A 22343-nucleotide genomic window follows, 5' to 3' on the forward strand; every position below is an offset into this window, starting at 1 on the left:
TTCAAACTAAAATTCACCGTCCGGAGAACGTTAGAAATATTGCACAACGTGGCTGTATTAATGGATGAATGGTATAAAATAATAGTTATAACTCATCGTATAACTCTCACTAAATTTTTGAATTAAAAATAACATTATCTATATGTAAAACTATGTAAGGTAATTAATGTGTATAATGTCATTATTTAGACCATGAGATTTAGGGAACATTCCACAAATCTTCTTGCTAAGAGTTTTATTTTGCAATCGTTTTGCAGATGCATTTTGCGGAATTTCCAGATTGTTGGAATTGTAAGGATTTAATCACCTGAGATGGGTTGATTCTCATCCCTTATTTCTAATCATTGAATCTCACTGTCATTTATTTTGGGTAGGAATATAATGTTGTATGTTTTTCTCTCCATGCATAGATTACCCAACAAAAAAATACTACCCAAGCGTTTATTTTCTGTGATAAACAAGTAGATGTTACGTTGGTGGTAGTTGCTTTCAGAGGAATAGAGTCATTTGATGCAGATGACTAGAGCACAAACTTGGACTTCGCTTGGTAGAAAATGGGCTCCATTGGAAAAGTTCACGTGGGGTTCCTTGAAGCAATGGGTTTGGCCGATCGTTGCGATGAACAAATCTTAAAATCCCATTTGGAGCTCAAGACAAAAGATGTAAATCAGGATCGTAACAACGTTGGATTGCCAAAGGAATATACCACAGAAGATGACGAAAAATCTCTGGCTTATTATGCCATACGTAGAAAGCTGGGCGGATTGCTAGAAGAGCACAAGAATGCTAAGTTCGTTGTGACAAGACACAGTGTAGGTGGTGCCTTGGCCGTATTGTTACCTGCAATACTCATTTTACATAAAAAGACATAGCTAATGGAGAAGCTATTAGCGATTTATACATTTGGACAACCCAGAATTGGAGATAAAGAATTCGGAAATTTTATGAATGTAAAGTTGAATGAACCTGTAACAAGGTACCTGTGTTAGAGTGGAAAGCAGCAGAAGCACAACAGAAATTAAACTATTCTGGCAACAGAAAAAAGCATCACAGACAATGGAGCAACAACAACATTACTCAATCACAAACAACAGAAGAGATAAATCAAGTAACTATGAAGAACAAAAGTCACTTCTGATTTCACATTACACAACAGGCCTGGGCCTTGGCTTTCCTTGCTCAGGTTGAGAAAATACAAATTTATAGAGGTAGAAGGAGGATCTAGAATCATGCATGAGATTTAGATGAAGATCTAGAAACTAATGGCAGTGTGGTAGGTTCGACGCGAGTGTGGCGGTGACGGCTAGGACAACGGACTGTCGGGGAGTTGGTGTCGGCATTGGCACAGTGTGTGCTGGTTTGAATTCACAGTTAACATTCTCCCACTTGAAGCCAAATAAGAGTCATGAATCAAGTCACACCGAGTCCTAACATGCCTCTACATAACTCATCTTTATTTCTTGGTAGAATCTTAGTGAGCATATCAGCAGGGTTCCTATCTGTATGGATCTTTTCCAAGGATAAATGTTCTTCCTCCAACACATGCCGAATCCAATGGAACCTTAAGTAAATGTGCTTGGTTTTTGAAAGAAATGTTGGGTTTTTCGCTAAGTAAATGGCACTCTGACTATCACAATATAACACATACTTGTCCTGCTTTATTCCTATCTCTCCTATGAATTGTTGCATCCACAACATCTCTTTACAAGCTTCTGTTGTAGCTATGTACTCTGCTTCTGTTGTAGAGAGAGCTATTACTCTTTGTAGCCTTGAAACCCAAGATACTGCTGCACCTGCAAATGTATACAAATAACCTGTAGTGGACTTTCTGGTGTCCATATCTCTAGCCATATCTGCATCTGTAAATCCTTCAAACACAATCTCATTATGACCAAAACATAAACAATAATGACTAGTACCCTTAAGATACCTCAAAATCCATTTTACTGCTTTCCAATGTTGTTTGTCTGGATTAGTAAGGAACCTGCTCACTACTTCCACTAAATATGCAATGTTTGGTCGTGTGCATACCATGGTATACATCAAGCTGCCAACTGTTGAAGCATATGGAATCTCGCTCATCTCTTCCTTCTCCTTGTCATCACTAGGACATAATTCAATACTCATCTTGAAGTGGGCTGCAAGGGGTGTACCAATTGGCTTGGCATCCTTCATATTAAACTTGTCAGGCACCTTCTTGATATATTTTTCTTGTGACAACCACAACCTTGTGTTTTTCTTGTCACGCATAATCTCCATGCCCAATATCTGTTGTGCTGGACTCAAATCCTTCATTGCAAATTTTCTACCCAAATCTTTCTTCGACCTATTGATCTTGTTCTTATCATGCCCAACAATCAACATGTCATCCACATATAATAATAATATGATATACTTTCCTTGATCATACCTCTTGATATAGACATAATGGTCATCTTCCAACGTGTGAAAACCATGTTCCAATATGATGAATGAATCAAATTTCTTGTACCATTGTCGAGGTCCCTGTTTCAACCCATAAAGACTCTTCTTCAACCTATAAACAAGGTCTTCTTTGCCTTTTTCTATGAAGTCTTCTGGCTACTCCATACAAATTTCTTCCTCCAATTCACCATGAAGGAAAGTAGTTTTTACATCTAATTGTTCACATTCTAAGTCTAAAGCAGCAACTAGATCAAGATTGGCTCTAATGGATGACATTTTAACAACATGTGAGAAAATTTTAGTGAAGTCAATACCTTCTTTTTGGGTCACCACCAGCCTTGCTTTATACCTCTCCTTCTTTTCGTCACCTTCATGCTTAATCCTGTAAACCCATTTGTTTTGTAGAACCTTTCTACCTTTTTGGGAGGTTTATCAACTCCCAAGTTTTGTTTTCCAGCAAAGAGTTCATTTCTTCTTCCATTGCTTTCTTCCATTCTTCACTGTGCTCAGCTTTACAAGCTTCTTGAAAGCAATTAGGCTCACCTTCATTAGTCAACAAAATATAGTTTGAAGGAGGATACCTTTGTGAAGGCTTATGAGGCATAGAAGATCAAAGAATCAACTGTGGTGGTGCATTATCAGGTTGAATCTCATGTAGAGTTTCCTACAAGATTCCTTCTTCTTGGTATTCATTATTTTCCACTTGTTGATCTTCCTGCTCCTGAATTTGTTGTTCATTTTCTTGCATTGGTGAGATGTTTTCCTGCTACTCTTCAAACCTGTCAATAACCTTCTTGACCTCCAGTTCATCTACAGTCCTCTTGAACATTTCTGACTCATTAAATATAACATCCATGCTTCTAATAATTTTATGTTTAACTGGATCCCATAGACGATAACCATATTCTTCATCTGCATGTCCCAAAAAAATGCATTTCATAGATTTATCATCTAGCTTAGTTCTATTTTCTTTGGGAATATGTACAAATGCTTCACATCCAAAGATTTTCAAGTGAGAATAATTCAACTTCTTACTATTCCAAACTTCTTCAGGGACACTGCAATCCAAGGCTGTAGTTGGAGATCTATTTATGGGGTAGCAAGCGGTCCTCACTGCTTCAGCACAAAAATTCTTCTCCAAACCAGAATTGGACAACATATTTTGCACCGTTTCCATAATGGTGCGATTCATCCTTTCTCCGACACCATTCTGTGGAGGAGTACTAGGCACAGTCTTCTCACACTTTATGCCAAACTTGTTACAATATTCCTTGAATGCCTTGAGCAATATTCTCCACCATTCTTTGTTTTTAAACACTTGAGCAATTTGTTAGTCTCTCTTTCAACAACAACATGGAATTTTTGAACTATTCCAAACACTTCACTTTTACTTTTCATAGGATATGCCCAAACCTTCTTGGATGCATCATTTATAAATGTAAAACCTATTAATGACTTGATATTAACATGCCCAAACACATCTGAGTGTATCAATTCTAACACATTTTCTTTCTATCATGGCCACCTCTAAGGAATGAAACCCTTCTTTATCTACCATATATACAATGCTCACAAAGATCAAGATTGTAGGATTTCAAACCTGGCAATAAATTTTTACCAACAAGGATTTTTAAACCCTTCTCACTCATATGACCCAAGCTCTTACGCAACAAATCTGTTTAATTTACTTCTTTTGTGACAACACCCAAATCTGATTTTCCTTTCATTACCTTCAATGTGTATAATGTTCCTGCCTTGGGTCCTTTGGCCACGACCAATGCTCCTTTGCTAATTTTTCAGCCTCCTTTTCCAAATCTTTTGGAATAGCCTTCATCATCCAATTGTCCCATAGAGATCAAACTCATGCACATTTCTGGTACATAACTGACCTGTTTCAATAATATGTCTTGTCCATCCTTCATCTTGATCTAGACATCTTCCACTCCAACAATACTGCAAAAATGATTATTCTCCAAATGCACTCTACCATAATCACCAGGATTATATGCAACAAAACTATTCTCCAAATGCACTCTACCATAATCACCAGGATTATATGCAACAAAACTATCTTTGCATGGGGTTACATGGTGAGATGTCCTAGAGTCAAGGATCCAATCAAAGCTACAGCTAGATGTATATACACGTGCATCCTCTACTGAAACAATAAAAAACACATCACCATCTGTGGCTATAGCAATAGTCTCACCTTCATTTGTGTTGGATGACTTGTGATTTGTACTGGCTAGTCTCTAATCCTTTTGTCCTTTCTTCCAAAATCGACATTCTTTCTTCATGTGCCCAGGTTTGCCACAATGAAAGCAGATGATACTGCCTCTCCTTGATTTGTATCGACATCTCGATCTTGATTGCCCTTGCCGGCCTCGATTCATTCTCCTACCACAATCAGCTAGAGCTAGAGCTTCTCCTCTCTAGTTTTCCGCAATTGACTTGCATCACAGCTCCTCATTCATTAAACCACAACTGACATCATCAAACTTCAGGGTCCTTGCAGTTGTTGAAGTGCTCATAGCTACAATTAAATTTTCCGAGCTGTCTGGCATAGAACACATTAGCAAAATGGTTATAATTTCATCATCTAAAATGATTTTAACAGAGGCAAGTTGATTAGTGATAATATTAAATGCATTCAAGTGCTCAGCTACTGAAGCACCCTCCTTCATCTTGAGATTATAAAGTTTCTTCATCAAGAACACTTTGTTTGATGTCGCATTTTTCTCATATAGATCATGGAGCTTCTTCCATAATCCTTCTGTCGTCTTTTCTCCGGACACATTGAAATACACATTCTTTGCTAGATATTGGCAGATTGTTGCAATCGCTTTTCTATCTAGCTTATTCCACTCTTCATCTGTCATCGATGAGAGTTTCTTTGTTGTTCCCTCAATCGGCAAATACTGATCTTTTAAAATCAGTATATCCTCTATCTGTAATTTCCATAGGAAAAAATTAGTCCCACTCAACTTCTCCATATTTGTAACTGTTGTCTCCATTTTCAATAATATTGAAGCCCCAAAAACAAAAACTCTATTTAAAAATAAAAATTTAATTATTACAACTTTTACCAAAATCAATCTCCTTTTTAACTTTTTTTTTTTTTTTTAATCTTAATTCTCTTGCAACTTAAAAAAAACTTGATTACTTCTGTAAAACAAGCCATAAACCTCCTCCTTTTAATAAACTAAACTTTTATGTTTGTAAAAAAAACATAAAATCCAACATTGAACATGTGTGAGGCCATAATAATAAATTTAAAAAATACTTTCCACTCACGTTCACACATACATGATCTTTTGAAAAATTAAGACATATCACTTAAAAAGGAACATAAAATCTTCACACTTCATATATTATTGGCGACATGTCCATTTGAAAAGCTTACAACATAGCATCGAACTCCACCTTTTGTACTCCAACGTCAACAGTCGTCTTCCCTTCCCTTTTGGTCCTCGTCCAAGTTGTGACGATCCTTTCAAGCCACAACCTCTACCCTATCCAGCGTATTTTCAGAACAAGGAAATCTAACCGCTTCTTGCATAGAACAGGTGACTTGCTGCTGCTCAATAACAGCTTCTTGCAGCAAACTTCGACTGGGATCTGGCGACCAAAGAACAATTGTAGAGGCAACTTGTTGCCGCTCAATAATGGCTTTTTGTAGTGCTGCTCAGGAGGAACGAACTTTGACTGGGATCTGGCGAGCATGTTCAAGCTGACAACAACAGTGCAACAATTCAACAGTTAAAAAAAAATCCATTACACATCTGCAACACTCTGTATTTCACTCGCTCTGATACCAAGAGTTAGATCGGAGAAGCACAATTGAAATAAATTTTTTATGGTAGCAAACAAAACATCACAGACAATGGAGCAACAATAGAAGTAAATTTGGAGCAACAATAGAAGTAAATTGACAGCAAAAGAGAAAACAAATAATTGGAGAACAGAAATCACTTCATATTATACAGAGAGCAAAAGAGAAAACAAATAATTGAAGAACAGAAATCACTTCATATTATACAGAGAGACCTTGACCTTCGGCTTGCATTCCTTGGCCAAAGAAATTACAAATTTATAGAAGCAGAAAGAGGATCTAGAATCCTGTGTGTGATTCAGATGAAGATCTAAGAACTAATAGCGATGTGGTAGGTTTGGCACAAGTGTGGTAGTGACGGTTAGAAATTATCGGAGAGTTAGTGCCAGCGTTGACACAGTGTGCGCCTGTTTGTCCGGGAATTGGTGCTATCATTAACACATTATGGGCTGATTTGGCTTCACACTTAACAACCTAAAAATGATGTAACATGGTTCTCCATATCACAATAAACTATTTCTGTTCCAGCATTTTGGAGTGTGCCTTTATTACAATCGCTGTTACAAAGAGAAGGTATTAATTTCATATGAACCCTTGGCTCATAATTCTACTTTATTCTTCCTCCTTTGTCTTTCTGCAACTTGGAATTTACAAGCATGGCCATAAAAAAATGTTGGAAGTCAAAAGCATGACCATGAAATTAAGGAGGAATCAACGCATGCAAGGGCGTAACAAATTGAATATTTTTTAGTTAAAAGGAGGATTCATGTTCGTTGTGCGGTGTTTAACCTATTCCATCCGTTACAAAATATTTCAAAATCTATATTCAGTAAAAGATAATTATCAAAAATTATAAATTCTACTTCAACAAAAATTTTGAATCCTGAAATTAAAAATATATACATGATTTTAGAGTCAATAATGTTAAAAATTGAATATATAAACTATATATTAAATGGCTCTTCAGGGAAGATATCTAGAGAGTATACTAGTTCTTTTAACCATTGAGTCAGATGAGCCTCAAATATACAGGCTTTTACATTAACAGTATGGTTTCAACCACTCTCTAAATATTAGGATATAAAGTCTAAGATTAGAGTTTCAAACCTATCATCATCATAATAATAATTTAAGTTTAGCTTTCTCCATTACTTCCAACAAACAAAACTTGAAATCTAGATGAAAAAAACTTTTGCTCCATGGTCTGTGGCGCAAAAGTCCAGCCGACCAATTATTTTTCTTCCCCATTTTTTTTGTGAAGTCTTTTACCAAACTAATTTATTAAGCTTTTTCCTTTTTGGGTCTCCGTTGCATTGCAGACTGTGGAGGAAGAGCCAAACAGGAATTTCTCCATCTCGTACTACGTTCCGAATATGGTAACTGCAATGTGGGAGCTGGTGCGCAGTCTGATCATGGGGAGGGGAGAAGACTTCAAGGGTGGTTTGCATTATTGTTCAGATGCATTGGAATTGCTATTGTTCAACTATGTGAATGCAATTAGAGCGGGACCAGCTCATATTGACACCAATTTAGGCGTGACAGGCGGATATTCAAACGCATTTGGTCGCTTCGGGGACCAGAAGTTGACACTCAATCCTTCGGTGGTTCCTTGTTCGCGGGAACGACGAATTACTTGAACGACAAGAAGAAGCCTAGTGATGCTATATATATAAAAAACCCACCCACGTTAGGCGTGTTGCAGATATACAGTAACGTGTCGATAACAACGTGGGTTTGAAATGTGACCTACCACGTCAAGCGGCCTCCGAAAAACATGAAACAAAATAGCCATTATTGATAGTTTGTCAATTATTTTCTATCAAAACTCAGAAATTATCGAATATTAGGTGGAAATTTGAGAAAATGTAATAAAATAAATTTATATTATTTCTTAAATCTATTTTTAATAATAAATTTATTATAGGTTTAAGTGAGAATGGGGATTTTGAAAATATAAGGCATGTGGTGAAAAAAATGTTTTGTTAAATATATATTGTGGTATATTATATTTCATTAATGTTTTAGTGGTAGGTTATATTTTATTAATGTTTTAGGTTTTAATTATGTTTCATAAATGTTTTGAAGTTAAATGTTTTATGGATGTATTTTTGATGGTTTTATAATTCATATTAATGATTTTTTTTCATTATTGTGTTTTTATTAATTCTAAGTGTTTGTAAATTGAAAGAAGAGATGATATAGGAGAATCATTATATTGTATGCATGTGAAACTTACAGCTTTACAAGAAAGTATGATTACTAATTTATGAGTTAATTTTTAAGATGTTATGGATTTTACTTTTTAGAATTGTGTATAGAATAATGTTCAAAATATAAAAATATAAAAGAATAGGCTTTGTTCGTCCCTCCCTATCATGGTTAAATGTTCTACATGTTGGAGTGTGCTAGCCATTGAATCAAAACTAATTCTGGATCAGTGCACACTTCAACATGTAAAGCATTTAATACTTTGTAACATAGTATTTATTACTCATAAATAAATAAAAACTAACTTTGGATCCAACAATGCACACATCAACCTGTAAAGAATTTAATACTTTGTAACATGATATTTATTACTCACAAATAAAAAAAACTAATATGCCAAATCTAAGAAAATAATGATATCTACTTTTCTCTTGCTAACTACACTAAATTTATTGAAAATAATGATACCATGTTGGCTTGTCAACTACACTAAAAAAGATATAAAGTGGATTCAAATCTTTTAAATTGAAATAGTATTGGATAGAGAATGTATTTTAACTTTAACTCATTTTCAACTTCGCTTATCAAAGTTTCAATTCACCTAAATTTTTTATTTTTTATTTAGTATATAGAGGAATCTACAATTGGGTCAGTCTTATCTTTGAGTAACACTGGGTCGATTTCACTTACATAAAACAAGGTGGAAATTGTTGATTATGCTTGCATAACATGAGGTCAAAATTGTTGATTATGCTTGCATAACAGTGATCAAAATTTGTCAATTTTGCTCAAGTGACACAAAGTGGATTCCTACTACTACCACTATAACATCTAGGTGTTTATGTACACCTCTTCCAAACATCTAGGTGTTTGTTTACTCCTCTTTAGTAGATACAAGTAAATTGGGGAGATTTGAACCTAGAATCTCTTTGGTACATAACACTACATCTAGGTGTTTATTTACTCCTCTTTAGTACATAACACTTCGTAACGTGGAATCTCTTTAATACATAACATAATGCTTCATTATTAGAGTGATCATCAATTGAGTTACCCCAAGTCTCCACTAGCAACATAAATCTTCAAATTTACAGCCTTATGTGAAATTGTATTTGCACTTCTAGCTCTACAAAGTATCACTTCTAGGAGCATTATTGCAAAGAGTATTTGTATAAGTAGACTTTACATTTTAGGGTATAAGTTTAGTTGCTTTGGATATTTTTTTTTCTAAATTTAAGAATCTAGAAAATACTTATATGAATTCTTTCTTCCCATGCTCTCATTGCATTTATGGCTTAGCTTATTATCCAACTAAAACAAAATTAAGAATCTACATAATATTATGATTAAATCCATGATTTACACTTTCAAATACTTCTAATATATATCTTATTATAGATATCAAATTATAAATATCATAAATTAAAATCTATATTACAATCATATAAACTTTTACTATTTTTAACTCACTCCTCCTTTAAACTTAAAAAAATAATAATAACCCCCGGATGCGGGTGTCATCGAGCTAGGACATGGAGAGCCACATGCCCAGCATGGGCTGCCACGTGATGATCAGAGGACTTTAATGCCTCTCGCCGCCGAGACATTAAGCCGGGAGACGCATAATGGTAGCCTTAATGAAGGCGCTGGAGGCGATGGCGAGCCTGCAGAGAGCATTCAATGCGGGCAAGTTCCAAGGGAATGTTAATGGGTTTAAGAATGATGGAATGTTGTTGTGCGGGGCTCAGAGCGCCGAGAAAGCTACTCAGATCTCTAAGCGAAGATGCTGTGATATTGATGCTGAGAGCTCGGACGAGGTTCGCTCCATGCTTGTTTTTCCTGGTCTTTGTCTATGCTCAATTGAGCTCTGCCTCGAGCCAATTTGGGGACGGCAATCAATTGGGAGGGAACGCAGTAACAGCAGGCCCTCCTCTGCTCTGGAACAAGATAAGGAAGTTGCGGATACCATGGTGCGACTGCGTGAAAGGATGCCGTGTAGAAGAGGCTCAGGGCGTGGTGAATCTTCACGTCCCCCTGCAGCGGATGTTCACCATCACTGCTGCTGCTGCTATTGTTACAGAAGGGCGGGAGCTACCCCAATTCCAGTCAGTCAGTTTCTGGAGGCTGGCAGCTCCAATGATGGAGTGCCCATGCTCCCAGCGTTTGGCTCAGTCATTTTTACCCTGGGCAGCTCCAGGGACAATGCTGGCATTAATGCACACATCTCAGTTCTGTTTACCAAAATTCCTGAGGAGAATGAGGAAGTATCGCAACTGGTCCCTGCTGAGGAACGTCCAGAGGGCAATAGGGGGAAGCGCCCAATGGGGGAGCCATCAAATGAAGAGGGTAATTCAGAGAGGGAGCCTCAGCAAGCCCCCACCCGAACTCAAGAACAAGCGCCGCCAGCCCCCGCGCAAGATCCCATGGCAATGTGGGATGGCATCCCAGAGGGACAAGGCTGGTGCAGAATCCTTGAAGAAAAACCAGAGGAGTAACTCCCAGCGGCACTCCCTCGCATTTGCTTCCTACTCTCAGGTCTGGTACGGGGTCTCGGTTGGTATCTGGTTTATGTCTTATGTCTTTGTTTGTTTCCTTTCTGTTCTGGGTCATGTTCGCGACTACTATAGTCTTTCTGTTCTGGGTCATGTTAGCGGCTACTATAGTCTTTCTGGGTCATGCGTCTTTTGTGGGATGCCCCTGCGTGGGCCGTTTTGGTATTACATGGGAACATCACCGTGTCATGTGTACTGGTCTAAACTGGAAATATTGCCCTGCGAGGGAGAATTCTGAGTCTGATAGAGCCACCCAAGGAGCCACAGTTGGCCCTGGGCAGCCAGTCTTTTGTGAATGTAATGTTTACCTGTATATAATAATATAGATTAGTTAGTGTTGCCGAGAAAAAAAAAAACAAAATAATAATAACAATAATAATCTTATTTAAACTTAAAAAAAATAATAACAAATTTATTTAAATCCAAAGATGTTTAAATAACAATAATAACAATCCTATTTAAACCGAGAGAAGTTTAAATAATAATATTAAGAATCCTATTTTAAAAAGTGAGAATAACAACAATAACAATCCTATTTAAACCGAGAGATGTTTAAATAATAATATTAAGAATCCTATTTTAATAATAACAATAATAATCTTATTTAAACTTAAAAAAAATAATAACAAATTTATTTAAATCCAAAGATGTTTAAATAACAATAATAACAATCCTATTTAAACCGAGAGAAGTTTAAATAATAATATTAAGAATCCTATTTTAAAAAGTGAGAATAATCGTGGTAAATTGTGTTTTGAAATTACGTGGTTTCTCAAACTTTAGTTATCATTGGTCACAAAATTTCACACCTTCAAAGTAAGATTAACTTCCGGAGAACGTTATAAATGTACACAACATGGATGTATTAATGGACATATGGTATAAAATCATAGCTATATCTCATAGTAATTGACCTGGTTATTTCTTAAGGCATGATGTTAATTTTGAAAGCCTCACCCCGCATGAGACACGATGATGTGACATGGAACCTTTTCATCTTTTATTAGTTCAAATTTAAAATATTTTCTCTTTATGTGCATTCATACATTTGAAAACACAACATAGGGATAAGGATAATTCAAATTTACTTGAGTGAAGAATTAAATTTTTCAAAATGAAAATGGAAAAATTTTTGTGAATGTAAAATTTAAGGAAACTTTTATATTTTGAAAGATTTTATTTTTCGGGATTGTTGGTAGATTTACGTAGGTTTTAAACAACACAACGATAAAATATTTAACTATATATATAAACTTGTTTTTGTTTTATAAAATATATAAATAAATGACATTAAAATATTTTATTTATAATACACAATTTCCATATTAAAATATTAATATATATCTCTCAATATTAGAAAATAGAATATATGTATTTATATAATATAAACTCTCTTTATATATAAAATTATTTAGTGCTAATATTTTGTAAAATGTAACACACACACACACACGCACACACACACACACACACACATATATATATATTATTTATAATATATATATATATATTTTATTTATAATACACAATTTCCATATTAAAATATTAATATATATCTCTTAATATTAGAAAATAGAATATATGTATTTATATAATATAAACTCTCTTTATATATAAAATTATTTAGTGCTAATATTTTGTAAAATGTAACATATATATATATATATATATATATATATATATATATATATAATTAATATGTTATGTTACCTACCAAAGGAATTATACAAAAAAAATTATACTCTGAATGAAAATGAACATTGAAATAAAAACTCCCCCACCCTTTCTCTACATGCAAAACTATGGAAGGTAATTAATGTGCATAATTTCATTAGCCATACCATGAGATTCAGTGAACATTCCACAAATCTTCTTGTTGACCATTTTATTTTGCAATCGTTCTGCATAAGCATTTTGTGGAATTCCTGGAATTCTTAGATGGTTGGAATTGTAAGGATTTAATCACCTAAGATGGGTTGCTTTTCATCCCTTATTTCTAATCATTGAATCTTATTGTCATTTAATTTGGGTAAAAATGTAACGTGGTATGTTTTTTTTTTTCTTATTATTAATTTTGGCTCTTGGAGTTTCGACATTTGGAGTTGATTTACATATAGTCTTACCATATTATTGCTTTTGGAGTTTTGATGGTCTTTAGAGTTTTGGTGTTTTGAATTAATTTCAAATAGTCTTACCCTATTGTCCTCTATGCACAGATTTCCCAGCAAAAAAATCTACCCAAACCTTTACATTTTGGGATGAACCAGTAATGCTAAGCTGGTGGTAGTTGTTTTTAGAGGAATGGAGCCATTTGATGCAGATGATTGGAGCAAGACTTCAACTTATCCTGGTACAAAATGGGCTCTATTGGAATAATTCACGTGGGGTTCCATGAAGCAATGGGTTTGGTCGATCGTTACGATGAACCAATCTTAAAAACCCAGGCTTTGCTCTCAAATGAGCGCACTTCTTCGACTCAAAGAACTTCACCTTCCTAGTTCCTCTTGAGCACACAAGAGCAATGTGAAGGCTCGAAGCCTACCCCCTTTGTCCCTTCGGTGTGCGCCCTTGTGCCCTCCTTTGTTATTTGAGCACATGAGTGCACCCTGAAACAACGAATGTTTTCTCCTTTATGCTTTGATTGCGCACCCTGCTCTTTCCTCTTGAGCACATCAATACACTTGGAAGGCTTGAATCATGACCCCTTCGTCCCTTTGGTGTGTGCCCTTACGCCCTCCTTAGCTTCCTTGAGCGCATGAGTGGATCTTGAACCAACGAACGATTCTCCTTCATGCTTCGGACCTGTGCCTTGTGCCCTTGAGTTCTCTCTCTCTTTATTGAGTGCATAAGTGCACCTTGAAGGCCTCTTATGACGCTTGATGAGTTTGACTGTTGCATCCTAATCAATCCTTCGTATTTTAACCCTCCAACGAGCGTATCATGAGTTGATCATTCCATGAGCTAGGTAATGATAGAATATATGTTTTTAAGACTGATTTTTCTTTTCCATGGATGATTTTCATTGTCGGGAGTACCTTCCTAGCATGTAACAGTAATGCTCAAAGAAGATATCGAGGAGGAAGCATAAAGAAAAACCGGCAGAGAAGAAGAACAAAAGAGAGCTATCATGGAGACATGAAGCAGATTATGGACTGAAACAAAAAGAAGACATTGCATGTTGACTTAGAGGATTCCAATGTTGATCCAAATCCCTTTGGAGTGTGAAGATAAGTTACAAACTAGATCCTTCATGAAGATGAAGCATAGATCAGATCTATCATCAAGAATGCAAGATGAAGTAGCAAGGAAGACAGTTTGGCATTTCCACCTCATCATGAAGTCCATGTCATCATTTTCAAGTTATAACTTGTACAAGTGCCATCATAGTAGTCAATGTATGTCCATGTGTCATGCCACATCATCATGTGGAGTGTAATGATGTATTCTCAAGAAAAGGACAAAATGTAATGTGTGGAAGTCCAAGAGTCATATGTGGAACATGAAGAGTCACTTAGTCATATATGGAAAAAATGTCTTTAAGAGAAGTCCAAAAGTCATTTAGAAGTTCAAGAGTTGCATAGAATTCCAAAGGTAATATAAGTCCAAGAGTCATGAGGGTGACTCAAAATTCATGGGGATATGAGAGGTCATTCCCTTTGTTATAAAAAGAACCTCATAACTCAAGGAAAGGGATTTTGGAGGCTAAAAATTTGGAGAGATGGTCTTGGCTTCTCTACTTGGCATGGGAGAGAAAACTATTCTTTGGAGAAGCAAGAAGTGACTTAATGTTCCACTACTGGAACTAGTGCCTCACCATTGTAACTGTGTACTTGGATATTTCACCTTATAATTGAAGCTCAATGAGCCAACACATTTTCATGCATGTATTGTGAATGTCTTAGGACTATTATTTAGATGTTTTCTATATATGTTTTGTTCATATGTACTAAGGAAATTGAACTATTTCTCTCGCCTGGGTACTTATCTTGTTGAAGGTGTGTTGTATATGGTTTAATGATCGTTTTGTCTATGTGAAGTATTTTTCTAGATGACTAACGAATCTTTATTTTCTCATGTGTATCTCTTAGATTAGTACTTTTACTTCCTTCTAGAGCCTCACTTTTGTCTCCCCCCTCGTGAAAGTCTCATGTTGCAGATTATAATCGGTGTTTCATAATGTCAACTTACTTGCTTTTTCAAGGTTTATGTATATAATCTCTTATGCATTTCATTGGAACCAAGTGAAACTTATAGTTATGGTGTCTGCATTGATACTCCGGATGGGGCTCCTACTCCAAACGATGTGATGTCTAATTGGGACTTCACATCGGGGAGACCCTTTGTATGTTGGCGGTATCCAACACCGTCAACACCTTGATATTGCCATATTCATGCCATCCCTTCAATAGGTTCATTTTTGGTCTCCGAGAGGAGAAAATACATGAACAAAGACATGATTATTGTCCAAGTGGCATGAAAAAAAATATGTTGAATCTAAAAAGGCAGATCATGGATAGGAAAATTTGTGCCAAAATAAAGTTGACCAACAGATTTACCAAAACTTTGATAGACCAAATTTCAAGGGGGGAAATATGACTGGGAACCAACGAATTGAGGGGACCCCATGACCATCCAAAGGAAAGTGCTTAAGCATAAAACAAAACATAGTAAACGATGAATATACCTTGCTAATTCCATTGTCTCTGAACTTCAACGTCAGGATAATAACAATCAAAACCTACAAGGTAACGACCAAGACTGAAGGCTTAGTGCTAACACTGATACTATCAGATTATTCTATCCTTAAAGGATCTTAGAATGAAATCAAAGTGAAAATTTGTACCATGGAATATTGGAGATTAGATTAAAAAATGAAAAAATTGTAGCAATATCATGACAAGAGAATGAAATTGTTTTACCCTTATATCAAACCAATAATTGGTTCACCCTAGTATCAAACCAGATATCATTAGCATTAAACAATAATGATTATTTACACAGAAACATGGTGCCATGTTACAAAATATCTCTATATAGGAACAGAGAAATTGTAAATTCAGACTAAATGTTAAAAATACAAACAAAAAATGACTAAATCATCATAATTTAACCACTCAAGAAGTCAAAATGAAAAATAAAAATAGAAAATGGTGTCCATGTGTTGGCTTAAGGGGGCCTGACCCAGGTTCAGAGTTATTCATGCCAACCAACAAAACTCTAACTCAGGGAAAATTTTAAGAACCCCCCCTAAATTTATAAATATAATAAATGGGCGAATCTCCATGGTATATAGGAAAAATGGAAGGCGATTTTATCAATAATATAATATGTATATATAATCTTTTGGCGAATCTCTCACCAGGCATGGCGAATATTTTTCTCAATTATAAAATCTTGTAAGATCTTGGCGAGTCTTTCACTAAATAATAAAACTTTGTAAAGTCCTAGTGAATCTTAGCATAGGCTACATGCTGGTTTAATTCCCCCATTTAAATAGGCTACATTCCAGGTGAATACCATGGGTCAATACCATGTGCCATTTTGGTGAATACCATGGGTCAATACCATGTGCCATTTTTGTTTTTATTAATTCTAATATTAGGGTTAATAATGGTTTTTTGCATGGTATTAATAACAATCTAGTCCATGGTATTTGTCCCATAGTATTTTGGCCATAGGTTTCACCTAAATATAACCCATTTTTTGAGTGTTCATAAATATAAGGTGACTTATGGAGTAAATATAAAAAAATGTTTTATTTGTTTACCATACCTCTCGTTTATTTATATTTTTATTAATTTACCATACCTCTTTTACAAATATGGTATTTGGCCCATAGGATTCACTTAAATAAAACCTCTTTCTTGAGCCTTCATAAATAGAACGAGGGTTATGGACTAAATATAAAAATAGGTTTTATTTATTTACGATACGTCTAGTTTATTTATATTTTTATTTATTTGCCATAGCTTTTGACTAAGTATAAAAAGACGTTTTATTTATTTACCATACCTCCACTTTACTTATATTTTTATTTGTTTACACCCTTACATGTATATAAGGTGACTTATGGAGTAAATATAAAAAACGTTTTATTTATTTACCATACCTCCACTTTACTTATATTTTTATTTGTTTACACCCTTACATGTATATAAGGTGACTTATGGAGTAAATATAAAAAATGTTTTATTTATTTACCATACCTCTCATTTATTTATATTTTTATTAATTTTACCATACCTCTTTTATAAATATGGTATTTGGCCCATAGGATTCACTTAAATAAAACCTATTCTTGAAAATGGGCGAATGGATTCACTTAAATAAAACATATTCTTGAAAATGGGCGAATGGAAGGTTGTAAGTCCTCATTTCAAGGGCTAAATTTAGCTTTTTTACCCTCTCCCTTAAAATAAGGTGGCCTATTTGAGGTGATTTGTAAAAATGTACTATGATACAAAATATTCGCCCACTAAAAATTTAAAACCCCTTAATTTCGCCAAAGGGCAAACATTCGCCCCTAAAATTATCCTTGCTCTAACTGTTATCCCTTTCGGCAACAACTTGCATATCGCAGCCTGCAATCTCACCTGAAGTAGTATTGGGGGACGCTATAACCATATTTCTACATCCAAAGACCGTGTGATGTGTATTTTGAAGCCCTTACAGCTCAAATATACCTTCACGCAAATCTATACCTTCCTATGGTCCACTACTGCAACTATATCCAATTGACCTCTAGGTCTTCGTGAAGGGATATGATTGTGCTTATCAGACATCAAAGAGGAAGATTCATGACTTTCGCTCAATAAATAGCAACCCTAGATCTGCCTTCACGCAGATCTACCCATTTCGAACTGTTACAATAACATATCTATCTACTATCTTCGTGAAAACAGTTCAGTACAGTTTCCATGCATAAGTATTAAAGATCCAACAGCCCACGTAGAGAATATACTTCAATTCATAGAAAACTGCTTATAGAGAAAAGATACATTAACTTAAGAATAATTGAAGAACAATGCATAGATGCATTCAACTCAACCCAAAACAATCTTTATTAGATTCAACGTTCAAATTACAGACTCTTTTACCCTACGCACCCCACTACAGGGGCCCACACACTTAGTTACGGACTTGCCAAGGTCTTCGTGTACTCAGTTACAGGAGCCTTCCCCTTCCGCCTAAGTACAGGAAACATACATTTCCTGTTTTAGCACCTTTCCCTTTCAATAGATCTTTTTCCAAAGTTATCTTCCTAGACTCGTTATGACTCAAATATTTATAACCTTTTCAATACAATACCATGGCCCACAACCCATGGGTGCATCTCAAAACCGTCCTATCACCTAGCCATACAAGGAGTTAATGCCCCTTTGACTCATACTTAACTGCGCACTTTGCTTCCACATTTCATGGAGTCTTTACATTCTTTACAAAAATCTACTCAAAAATTGATTAAACAAACAAAAATTGACCTTAGGGACCCTATCCCAATAGGCCCCCAACACAAATATGGTGACTCACCCTTGAGTCACCCAGCTGGCTTCTCTACTTTGTGGTGGAGCTCACTGAACTCTTGTTCCAATGCTTCTAGCTCCGCAAAGCCTTGTACTACTTCTTGCTTCACTTCTTCGACCAACTTTTTTGTAGTTGGTCCTTTTATCGCCAGACGCATGGTCCTATAAGTTTGTTGCAAATGTTTCAGTTTCTCCTTAATAGTCTAAGAAATCTCGTTGGCCTCCTTTGTCCAAGGTTGAAGCTGAGCCTTTAACACTAAATGTTTTTGCTGCAATTACTGAAATTGTGACTATATCAGCTTCCCTTCCTGTAAGCGCGCGAAGCGCTAGACTGGCGCCAATGTGCGCATGGTCGTGCCTTCAAAAACTACCTCCTCTGGTAATAGCGGTGTAGAGATCATGAATTTTCCTGAATCTGGGTCCTTGGTTACCTTGTCTTTCCATTTCCGCGGAGGGATATACGCCGGGAGATGTGTGATAGGCTCACCCTCCTCATCATATAAATCCTCAACTCCATCGCAAAGCTCCTCTGCCTCCAAGTCCACTGGTTCCTTTGGTTGCTTTTCCTTTCCCTTATTTTCTTTATGTCGAACCTTCGGGTTCTTCCATGGTGACTGCCTCACTAGTACAGGTTTCTTCTGCTTCGCCTTAGCAGTCGATTACTTTGGCCTAAGCGACCTCGGATCCGTAGGCACTGAGGGCATAGTTGATCCAAAGTGTATTTTGGATAGACTTCTAAGTCTAAGTGCTCCTCACAGAGGAAAATGAAAGTATAAGGATGCTCCTGGAAATAGTCCCATTGCGTAGATCTTTTCATTTTGGACCTACTGCAACTTGAATGGGCTAAAATGGACCTTGGATGCAGAAGTTATCGCAGAAAGAAGATTGTCTTTGTCCTTTGAAAAAGGAGGCATTTCTCCTAAAAATTGGCCTAAAAGGCTTTATAAAGGAAAATTGCATCGGAAGGGTCGAGCGGAGGACCTAAAGCGGAGGTGGAAGGAACCTTTGACTGTGACCTCCGACTTATTGCATCGAAGGTAGGCCTTCGCCTGATGTCGGGACCCCAGGCAAGGCGATGAAGTGATTGCAACGATCGGAATCAGCAATTAGCGTCGGCATATGCAAATAATATAAGGGAACGACCCCGGGCCAATGCGACATTGCGATCGCCGATTTCAGTGTCGGAGGATCATCGTTGGTGTATTCCACGCCATGTGGAAAGATCCCCGGGCCGTAGCAAATGCGATATGCGATATACCGATCCGCGGCATGCGATCTCAGCCGTCGGATCGGAAAAGAGATCAACGGCTAGGATTTAATCGGCGGTCGGGAGATCGGTGATCCCTGACACAAAGGGCCGATGCGATAGTGATATGTGATGCGATATGGACTGTCCGATTGGGGATCAAATCAACGGTCCAGATTTAATCGGCGATCGACGATCCCCGATAATAGGGCCAATGCAATTGCGATAGCGATAAGCGATAAAAGGCCGGACCCAACAGGATTATAGACCCGATTCTATAATTTTTGAAGTCTGGGAATTCAGATTTTTCAATGTATTCCCGTGTATTTGGGGTTTTGGCCAATCCACCTATGCGATGCGATATGCGACTAATGGCGGACCCGATAGGGTTTATAGGGGCGATTTAATGGAATTTGAAGTCCGAATTTCACGCCCGATAGTGTATTTTTCGGAAAATCTCTGTGTATTGGAATTTTGTCCATTTTCGAGTTTTTTCTTGGAAAAAGGCCCCGATCCCTTTGTAACAGCTCCTGATCATTGTGCCACGCTACAAGCGGGCATTTTGCAGACAATGATGTGTTTGGGAATGTGCAGAGCCACAAAGCCAGATGGCTAGTCGAAGAGACAGAGAGCAGAGAAGTTGCAGAGCCGTAGAGGGATGATTACACGCAGAGAAATGGTTGGGGAAGCCGCAAAGCCGGAAAAATGCCTCAAAGGAGTCAGAGAGCTCAATTGACGAGGTCGTTGAAGATTGTTGTAGCTAACGCGCAAAGAGTTGGAGGTCGTTGAAGGAGAGTTGTTAGCTGAGAGAGAGCGAAAAGCCAGAGAGCACGATTGACTGGCAGCAAAGCTGCTAAAGGTCGCTGGAAGGTTGCAAAAGGTCGCTTGGAGGTCGAGCGAACCATTGATGCATGCAGAGGCCGAGAGAGAGCTCAGAGAAGCCAGAGCCGAGAGCTAGAGCCAGAGCTAGAGTGAGAGCCAGAGCCAGAAAGCCGAGAGCTTCAGAGCCAGGGATGAGATGGTGTTCTAAGCCCATTGTGTTCTGTGTAAACCAGTGGAGTTGAGTGTGGAGCTTGTAAAAGAACTGTTGCCATAATCCCAGAGAGCCTAGTCGAGTTGACTAGAGCTCAAGGAGACGTAGCCCAAGAGTTTTGGGTGAACTCCAAATTAATATTGTTGTTATGTGTGTTCTTTTATTGTTGCATCTTGTTGTTATGCATGTGTTGCTTTACTTACTGTCATATGTATTTTATATCAGCATAAGCAAGTGAACTTACAACACATAATGGTTTTAAAACAAATATAAGCATACACCTATGTTCAAGCACATTATTAATTCCGCATTGGTTAATTAATAAATCTTAGGAAAATTTAGGCTTTGGAAGTGGGAGAGGTTCTTGTAAGCTTGACAAGAAGCCTTTAATGCCCCATTTTTAGATTAGGTGGTATCGGAGCCTAAGATTGGATAACCCCACCTTCAAAGAAGGTGATATCAAAGTTGGTTATACTAGAGCAAGTGGTATCAAGTCAGAATGCTTGATTGACAGAGCAAATATTGCTTGTCTGAAAGGTATTTGGGCAGTCAAGGATTGATTATCGGACTGATTGTATGCTTGTTTGCAGACTGACTATGGTTTCAATTGCAGAGGTGAAGGGAAAGCTATTGATAGCTCAGTCCAAGAAGGACAAGAAGGAAGAAGGGCTAAAGGCATTCTTCTATCCCAAAGGACCTCAAAGCAATCCTTGAAGCATAAGAGGTTTGTTGCAAAAGGTTGCTTAAATAAGCTCTTTATTAATCTTGTTTGAAGTTCTTTTGTTCATTGGCATAATGACAACTTCTACAAGTGTATCCTCAAATTCCTCCTTCATCACAAGATTCTTTGATGGAGACATGAAGCAAGACTTGTTCATCATGATGGACAAGGTGAGGGAAATGTATGAGGATGGAAGGAAGAGCAACATACTTAGAGAGCAGTTGAATTTCGTGGAGGAAGAGAAGCAGATGCTTTCCGACAAATTGCAGGAAATGGAGAGGCAACTTCATATTGCAAATATGAACCTGAAAAGGATGCATGAGTTGGAGTCACAACTCCTTGTTGCCAAAGAAGCCTTAGTCAAGTATCATCTTGAAGAAGAGGTAAACCATTCCAGTTTGTCTTCAAATTCTTCTAAGAATGCTTATATTGGTTCTTTTGAAAAACATACTAGAGGCATAGGTTCCAAGCTAATGTCCAAGATGGGCTATGAAGGAAAAGGTTTGGGTAAACATGCACAAGGTATTGTTGAGCCAATAATAGTTGAGGAAAGGCCTAAGTATTTGGGTCTTGGTTATGGAGAGTCTTATGGAGAAAGTTACAAAGTTGCCATGAAGGCCATTGAAACAGCTCCAAGAAGGAGTTACATTGGAGGTCTTCTACCTCAAGAATGTGAAGATTGTATTCAAGAGGAATGCAATGGCTTGAAACATCATTTGCAGGATGCATGTGTTCAGAAGCACACACTTGAACCAGAGAGTTGTGGAAACTCTAACAGCCTTGAAGAGATTGATGGTGTTCCAA

At 36.9% G+C, this 22343-nt stretch overlaps 1 protein-coding gene across 1 annotated transcript; it reads left to right on the top strand.

The window, feature by feature from the left end:
* Positions 1 to 554: 554 nt before the first annotated feature.
* On the top strand, positions 555 to 7893 carry LOC149254676 (triacylglycerol lipase OBL1-like). Its single transcript, XM_089454813.1, has 3 exons — positions 555 to 830; positions 977 to 1108; positions 7576 to 7893. Exons 1-3 carry the CDS (start codon positions 555 to 557, stop codon positions 7891 to 7893), a joined length of 726 nt encoding a protein of 241 aa, XP_089310939.1.
* Positions 7894 to 22343: the final 14450 nt, after the last annotated feature.

The sequence above is a fragment of the Pinus tabuliformis genome, chromosome 7 (genome assembly GCF_031772625.1).
Source record: "Pinus tabuliformis cultivar Carrire ecotype Pingquan chromosome 7, CPIR1, whole genome shotgun sequence".
Classification (NCBI taxonomy): domain Eukaryota; kingdom Viridiplantae; phylum Streptophyta; class Pinopsida; order Pinales; family Pinaceae; genus Pinus; species Pinus tabuliformis.